Source organism: Triticum dicoccoides, chromosome 3B, assembly GCF_002162155.2.
Source record: "Triticum dicoccoides isolate Atlit2015 ecotype Zavitan chromosome 3B, WEW_v2.0, whole genome shotgun sequence".
NCBI classification, from domain to species: domain Eukaryota; kingdom Viridiplantae; phylum Streptophyta; class Magnoliopsida; order Poales; family Poaceae; genus Triticum; species Triticum dicoccoides.
The window spans coordinates 177058159-177066669 of NC_041385.1; the positions used below are offsets into that span (position 1 = coordinate 177058159).

Below are 8511 nucleotides of genomic sequence, written 5' to 3' on the forward strand. Positions count from 1 at the left end.
CGGTCTATATACTCTTCTTCCATATCCAACTTAGGAATATCATACAGCTCACAAAATGAGTGAGTTCTCTCCAATAGAGACTCCCAACCGTCATCTCTGATTTTCTGAAATTTTTGCTTGGTTAACTTCACCTCTACCATAGCCTCCAAGATGTCCTTATCTTTCCTCTGTAAAGATAGAGATAAAGCATTTGCATGTCCCAAGATAAGAAACATCAAGTGTAGATGAAACACGAAGTCAAAATCAGTAACATAATCTAAAAGACCACGAGCTTGACGCTTCTTTGCATCACTTGGCCCATCTTTTTCAACATACTTGAGTACTTCAATAACATCTGGGAACAAGTTAAGTATGCTCCGAAGAGTTTTATAGTGAGAACCCCAACGAGTGTCTCCAGCTCTTTGAAGTGATAGCTCTTGATTTAATCCCGTTCCAGTACTAAGTTGTCCACAACCAATACCTTTCTTCACTCTTTCTTGCTGACTCTCCCTAATCAAGTCTTTTCGTTTACAAGAAGCTCCGGCCACATTAAGCAGAAGGGCTATCATGTCAAAGAAGTCACTAACATCATCATTCTTTTTAGCTACTGCCACAATGACTAACTGGAGTTGGTGAGCGAAGCAGTGAACATAATATGCTGAGCTATTCTCCCTCATGATCAAAGCTCTCAAGCCATTGAACTCACCTCTCATGTTGCTAGCCCCGTCGTACCCTTGGCCTCGAACTTGTTTTACGTTCAATCCATACTTCTTGAACAACTGATCAATGCCGGATTTGAGACATGAAGCAGATGTCTCATTCACATGAACAACACCAATAAGTCTTTCTTGGACTGCTCCGAACTCGTCGACATACCGCAAAACTACAGCCATTTGTTCCTTGCCTGAAACATCAGCGGACTCATCAACCAATAAACAGAAAACTCCACCACCAATTTCAGCAACAATAGATTTGACTATGATCTGCACAAATAAAAAATTAGTTTGAACAGTACTATAGGTAATGTCATCATTTGTAAGATATAATAATAATAGTAATCAATCATTACCTCTGCATAGCATTCAGCAATGTCCTTCTGAATTTCTGGAGCTATCAGTTTATTATTTCCAGGCGCATCTCTTAACACAACTCTCTTTGTATTCTCATTTTGCTCTGCCAAAAGAATTGATAACTCTCGAAAATTTCCTTTGTTCTTAGACTCTTCTGATTCATCATGACCACGGAATGCTAGACCTTGATGCAGCAAGTATCGAGCAGCACTTATGGAATTGTTCAATCGAATCATATACTCCTTTTCAGTGACTTTGCTTCGCTTGTCGAGAGCAATAACAACTGATTGGTTATGTTTCAGCAAATTATCACATCTTTTGACTGCCGTATTATGAAAACTATTAGGAGATTTGCCCACATGGTCACGAAGTCTTTCCGGCTTGTTCCAACAATCAAAACCGTCAACTACAAATGCGTCATTCCCTCCTTGTCCTTCAATGGAATCTCTGAACAAGTAGCAATGTAAGCAAAAGGCAGCATGCTTCTCCTCACTGTACTCTAGCCAGTGATAGTCTCCAAACCATTTATGATTAAACCGGCGTAAAATATTGCCTATCCTCTTCTGTGGATACTTGAAGCCAGGTTGTGGCCTATGCGGACCTCTAATCAAATATCTCCGCCTTACTTCATCTTGTAGCTTTGGTCCTATATATTCTGATATTCTCCTCCTATCGGCTGGATCGTGGGGTAGCTTATCCAAATCTACCTGGTCTGCTCTAACTTTACCTCCTATCCTGCTTGGAGTTGAAGTGGCCGGCAAAGGACATGGGCATATAGTACGTCTAACGTTTGATGGACTTTCATCATGACTAGGATCATTGCTTGTGGGTGGTGGTGATTTTCTTTTCAAATTCAGAAAACGCTCCATTATACTCTTACTACCTGCAATTTAAAACACACAAATAACAAAACAGAGTTAGTACTAACATAAAAAATTTACAGTACAAAGAGATTGTAATCTTTCTTGTTAGCTTACCTGACATTATGATGGGATGTGACTTGAGGCCTAATCTAAATTGTAATCCAGGTGATTAGATTACCCACACGACCTTCAAGCAGTTATTAAACAAATCAATACGTCAAACAAACCCTAGTACAATAGGAATTAGATGAAGAAATTGGCTTTAGTACTACTTACAGATCAATTCTGTGAAACGAATCTTAAATTTTGACGGAGTAGAGCTGTAGAGGACAGAGGAGTGGAGATTGGGAGCAGCGGCCGGCGGCGGCGGGCGGCGGCGCTTCAGGCGAACACAGGGACCGTCGGGCGAGACGTGAAGAAAGAAAGAAGGGCAACACGGCCCTGATCGACGGCACGCGTGACGTGAGAACGAGCGAAAGCGATCTGATCGATAGGAAGTTTTTTCAGGGGCGGATCGATCAGGTAGTGGAGATCGATGCGAACTCTGAAGTGGCAATGGGCCTGCGTGCAGCAGTTTTGGGCTGCTACGAGAGGGGTCCTTTCTGGACCGGGGTCAAAAAAAATTCACTGCACCATTCTTCTGTGTGGGCTGTATATATATATAACTGGGTTTGGGCCAGGGTCATCGGGGTCAATTGACCCCGGCCCAACACTGTAGCTCCGCCCCTGAGCCGCTGCCACGGCGTCGACCGCATCCTGCAATCCGTCCGAGTCGCCTGCCCATACCGCTGCAGTGCAGTCAAGACGTTCTACCACGATAAGGAGGAGCATGAGAGGACCTGTCCCGGCAAAGCCGGCGCCGTGCGCAAGCGGGGACGGGTCCTGAAGATGGGCCCCTGCGGCGGCGGCGGCGGAGACGTCTGGGAGATGGACTTGCGGGGTGTTAACCGTATCGTCAAGGTGGTTCTCTGGCACTCCGGCGCGGTCGACGCCATCTTGGTGTTATACGAGCGGGATGGCCGGGAGGAGCAGACCAAGCACTGGGAAAAGCTCGAAGGACATCGTTCAGAGGTACCTAATCCAAACATCTCTGATATAAATTCATACTGTACAATACTATAGTATTCTGCTGCTTATATCGCTATCTTTTCGAATTATTTTACTCCCGAAAAAAATGATGTCTAAATTGATGTAAGATACTGGAGTAAAATATTGATAAAAATGTAATTTATACTGATTTGGAAATTTGGTGGTGCGGCGATGACGCTCTGTTGGTTTGTGTTTGGTATGTGCAGATCTGCCTGGAGCCGGGTGAATACCTCGTCGGCGTCAAAGGGAACCTGGGCAATTTCGGTGGTTGTTTCCTCTTGGGAACGCTTACTTTCATCAGCAACCTGCGCACCTTTGGGCCATATGGAACGAGGGAAGGTCCGCCATTCGACCTTCCAGCAGCTGGCGGCAAGATTGTTGGCTTCCATGGCCGCTCCGGGGCCTCCTCGATGCTCTGGGCACTTACGTAAAGATGGACGACTAGCCCACACATTACTATCTAGGCCATTGGTCAATATTACCATTTGTACTGCATGAACATGTCAATGCCTACTGTACCTCGTGACCAAATGTATTACGCATGAGCAAATCCATATATTTTTGCATTCTGCATGTCGCGAGACATGTGCCTCTTGTGTGTGTGGGTGGTTTGTCGCTTAGTTAAAATTTTGTAAACATACAGGGGCTAGAATTTGGCAGTATCATTTTTTTTGCGGGATAATACTTGTATTACTCAAAATCAAGAATTACAGTCACGACCGACAATGTCGAGACGTTCAGTTGGTCCAGACCCAAGCCACACAACAGTTCGGCATATCCAGCTATAAACAAAATTAAGTAACGTATATGCACCAAATTAGTAATACAAAAAAAGGCACATCCAACAATTTTTTACTTTCTTTTGCAATATGTTAGAAATTTATGCGACAAATTTATTATTATGCTGCCAAAATTATTATTTTTGTTTCCTGCAGAAAAAATAAAAAATATTGTTGTTGTTGTGTGCATCCAATATATGCAGAGGTGAGGTGAGTGTAAATTGTGTTTGTATCCACTTGATCCTCCATTTTGAGTCAACAAAATCTACCCTTTGGCGGAAAAAATCCCTGGCTGCCAGATCTTTTTCTGAGACAAACCGCAAAGCTTTATTACTCTGTCACAATGCTTACAGGGACGAAATCAAGTTCATTGGATTGGCCTAACCAAGCATGGCGGCCAACCCCCAGAGATAGAGCGTGCTTTGCTAGTTTGTGAGCCTCGATATTCGAGCTCCTAAATTCATGAATAATATTACAGGTTTCAAAAGATAGTCTATATTGCATGATCTCATGCACTATTGCACCGTAGCTCCCTTTGTATGATTGGTGAATATCGTCCACGGCCACCTTGCAATCAGATGCAACGTGAATCCTTCTGGCGTAAAGAACATCCGCAAGCGCCAGGCCTTCCCTGATGGCGAGTGTCTCCAAGATGCCGGGGTCTGACAGATGCGGGAAAACTACTGCCGATGCTCCCATAAACACACCGTCTCGGTCCCTACAGACCGCGGCCACAGCTCCGTTCACTCTTCCCACTGCTGCATCAACGTTGACTTTGGATAATCCCTCTGGAGGTGCTAGCCAATGATTTGGCCTCCGTTGAGGCGCCCCTCTACCGACCACTCCTGGCTGCTGTAGTGCCCGTAGCTCTGCTATATAAGATGTTACAAAATTGTGAATGACGAAAGGGGTTTGGAAGATATCTTCGTACATAGCCTTTCTTCGTGAGTTCCACAACGCCCAGAGGGTAACCACAAATGCAAGAAAGTCATCCTGGTTGAGAGCTTCGTGCATGATAAACAGCCACTTCTTTAGATTTTCCTCTGTACATGTGCTCAACTTGTCTAAAACAGCATCCGATGACAGTGCCCAAGTGCTTCTAGATACGGAGCAGTCCACAAAAGCATGGCGCCATGTATCCTCGGACCCGCATAAGCAACACGCCCTGGAGGTTGACATGTTCCTATGGTGGAGAAGTGCCGCTGTAGGAATCGAGTTTCTGGCTAGCCTCCACAAGAAAAACTTCAACTTGGAAGGGACCCTGATGCGCCATAAGTCAGTCCAGCCTTGCTCGGCTACGTGGGAGTCGGAGGAGCCGCCCTGCTCGTACAGCCATGCTTCCCGGCCTAACTTCGTCCTTTGAATCATCCGGTATGCCGAACGGACGGAAAAGACACCCTTTCGCTCCTCGCCCCAAGGCCAGAAGTCGTCAGCTTGTCTCGTGCACAATGGAATCTGTAGGATGGCCTCAGCGTCTAGCGGTATGAACACCGTGCGCACCAAATATTCATTCCAGGAAGATGATGTGTGGTCAATCAGTTCAGCCACCAACCTCGGTGGGTCATCAACTAAGCAAGCCATTGGCCTCCTTGCATGTGATCTCGATAACCAGTTGTCCTCCCAAATTTTGGTTGATGTCCCATCTCCGATTCTACGAACCAAGCCTTGCACCATTATGTCCCGTCCGTCGAGGACCGCTCGCCAAATCTGCGAGGGGTGAGATCCCAGGGATGCCCCAAAGATGTCCGAATCAGGATAGTAGATTGCTTTGAGGATCCTCGCGCTCAAAGACTGTGGATTTTGCAACATGCGCCAAGAGTGTCGAGCTAGAAGCGCCAAGTTAAACATCCCCATGTCTCGAAAACCCAGACCACCTAGGTTCTTCGGTAAATTCATCACGTCCCAAGCCACCCAGCTAGGCTTCTGTTTTCCTTGTTTGCTCCCCCACCAGAACTGTCTGATCAACGAAGTAACATTGTCACATAGGCCCCGAGGAAGACGGAAGCATGCCATGGAGTATACTGGGATTGCTTGAGCAACCGCCTTGATCAGAACTTCTTTCCCCGCGGAGGATAAGAGTTTTTCCATCCACCCTCTCACCTTCTCCCAAACACGATCCTGCAAGTACTTGAAAGTCCCATTCTTCGAGTGGCCGACCTCCGTAGGCATGCCTAGATACCTGTCACTGAGTGACTCATTTTGCACATTCAGGATATTTTTCATATCATCTCTGACCTGCTGTGGACATCCCTTGCTAAAAAAGATTGATGATTTATCATGATTTATCCTCTGACCTGATGCCAAACAGTATGTATCCAGTAGGTTTGATACCGCTACTACCCCCTTCGCTCCCTGACTTAAAAAGCAGCAGGCTGTCATCTGCGAAAAGAAGGTGGTTCACAGCTGGTGTTGTTGGTGCCACCTTTAATCCTACAATGTTTGATGACGAAGAACTGGTTTTCAGGAGGCACGAAAGGCCCTCCGCTGCAATTAAGAAAAGGTAAGGGGATATCGGATCTCCCTGCCTTATACCTCTGCTTGGTACAAATTGATCTAGCTTTTCTCCATTAAACATGACTGAAAAGGAAACAGACCAAACCATAGCCATGACGGTTTTTATCCAGGGCACTGCAAAGCCCAGCTTTCCCATCATTGCCTCCAAATAGTCCCACTCCAACCTGTCATATGCCTTCATCATATCCAGCTTAAGAGCACAATATCTGTTAGACTTTGCTTTGCTGCGCTTCATAAAATGACGACACTCATAAGCACTGATGATATTATCTGTTATAAGCCTGCCTGGGATGAACGCTGATTGTTCCTCAGATATGATCTCTGGCAGAATTTGCTTCAGCCTGTTTGTAATGACCTTGGATGCAATTTTGTATAGAACATTGCAAAGGCTAATAGGCCTGAATTGTGACAAGATAGTAGGATTTGTTACCTTAGGAATCAAAACGAGGATGGTGTCATTTATGCTCTCCGGTGTTTCTTCCCCTCTCACAATCCTCAAAACAGCAGCTGTCACCTCTTCCCCACATAACTCCCAGTGTCTCTGATAGAAGTGTGCCGGAAAGCCGTCGGGACCGGGCGCCTTAGTTGGGAACATCTAAAATAAGGCCGCCTTGACCTCATCGTTTGAGTAGGGGGCACACGGCATGTCGTTCATCTCTGCCGAGACTTTGGTTGGGACACAGTTTAAAACTCACTCCATATCACTAACCCCCTCCGAAGTGTATAGAGTCTTATAAAAGTCATTTACCATGGCCTTTAACTCTTCTGGATCATCCGTGATAACCCCTAGCGAATTTTGCAACGCCTTGATCATGTTCTTCTTACGCCGGATACTTGCACGTAAGTGAAAAAACTTGGTGTTCCGGTCACCAGATGTAAGCCACTGTACCCGTGATCTCTGTCTCCACATTATTTTCTCCCTGTGATACAACTCCACAAGCTTCTCATTGATCTTCAATTCAACATTGGCGCGGTAACATTTATCTCTATACGGGCTTTATACCAGTAACATTGTCGGCAGGGGGCTCAGTTCTCTTTGAGGCTAGCTCTTCATCACATCTGAATTGCTTGAAGTAAACACTAATTTTTCAACTATTTATAGCAACGGTCTTTTTCCAAGGATAGGAATCTATGGACAACCCGATTAGTCATGAGTTGTGTATAATTGTCTGTCAATGGGTTATCCATCGGTCCGTCTTTTTAGTATTTAAATAACCAAATAAATAGTATTATTGATTACATGATGGCCGTAAAAAAATGGTACTGAATTTAAAAAGTTTGTGAATTCACAAAATGTTAATGTATTTGAATTAATGTTCACGTATCTTAAAAATTGTTTGCAAATTGGATAAATGTTCATATATTAAAAAATAGTTAACAAATTCAAAAATGTTTTCTGTGAATTCAAAAAAGTTCGTGAAATCTAAAAAATGTTTTTTTGAATTCTAAAAAAGTTCTTCTATTCAAAAAAAATGGCCATGAATTAAAAAAGTTCATGAGCTACAAAAATGTTTGAAAATCCAAAAATGTTCATGCATACAAATAATGTTTATAGATTCAAAAAGTACTCTTGAATTCAAAAATGTTCTTGTTAAATTTAAAAAATATCTGCATATTCAAAACTTGCTAACATATTCAAAGAATTGTTCATAAATTCAAATATTGTTGAGGAATTAAAATAATCCAGAATACAAAAATGTTCATGAACTAAAAATATATAAAAAAAACTACCAACCAGAGACCTAGAAACAAAAGTGAGAAATAAATGAGAAACCGACCTACTGGAGGAAGAACCAAAAAAAATACCGATGAGAAACCTAGGAACAAAAGTGAGAAATAAATGAAAAACCGACCTACTAGAGGAAAAAACAAAAATAAAATAGAAAAACAAAGAAAAACCTAGAAAATCAAGTGAGAAATAGATTTAGAAATCGGCCTACCAGACGGTGTGAGGCGGAGGCTAGCCCGCCAAAAATAAATTAGCACCCGGTGAGAGGGAGCTTGCTTACATCAGACAGAAGCTAGCGCGCCCGAAAAGAAAGCCTACTGAATTGGGCTGGTGTTGGTGCAATAATTTGCCTCCTTATGTTTTGGAGATTGTTTTCATAAAAAGTGTGGGACTAAAATTTTGCACATGGAGTGATAAAGTCCGTGATGTCATGTGGATTTTGGTACAAACTCCGAAGATAATCTCCTACGAGGCACTGAGGATTATCA

At 43.6% G+C, this 8511-nt stretch overlaps 1 protein-coding gene across 1 annotated transcript; it reads left to right on the forward strand.

Moving 5' to 3' along the window:
* Positions 1–2779: 2779 nt before the first annotated feature.
* LOC119281083 (jacalin-related lectin 19-like) lies at positions 2780–3542 on the forward strand. Its single transcript, XM_037561719.1, has 2 exons — positions 2780–2983; positions 3208–3542. The coding sequence occupies exons 1-2, from the start codon at positions 2801–2803 to the stop codon at positions 3430–3432; spliced, it is 408 nt and encodes a 135-aa protein (XP_037417616.1). The 5' UTR covers positions 2780–2800; the 3' UTR covers positions 3433–3542.
* Positions 3543–8511: the final 4969 nt, after the last annotated feature.

Excerpts from the sequence above, each read along its gene's own strand:
- LOC119281083 (XM_037561719.1), top strand. The coding sequence starts at position 2,801 with ATGGGCCCCTGCGGCGGCGGCGGCGGAGACGTCTGGGAGATGGACTTG. Across the intron at positions 2,984-3,207 it reads TCGAAGGACATCGTTCAGAG|ATCTGCCTGGAGCCGGGTGA; the intron begins GTACCTAATCCA and ends TGGTATGTGCAG.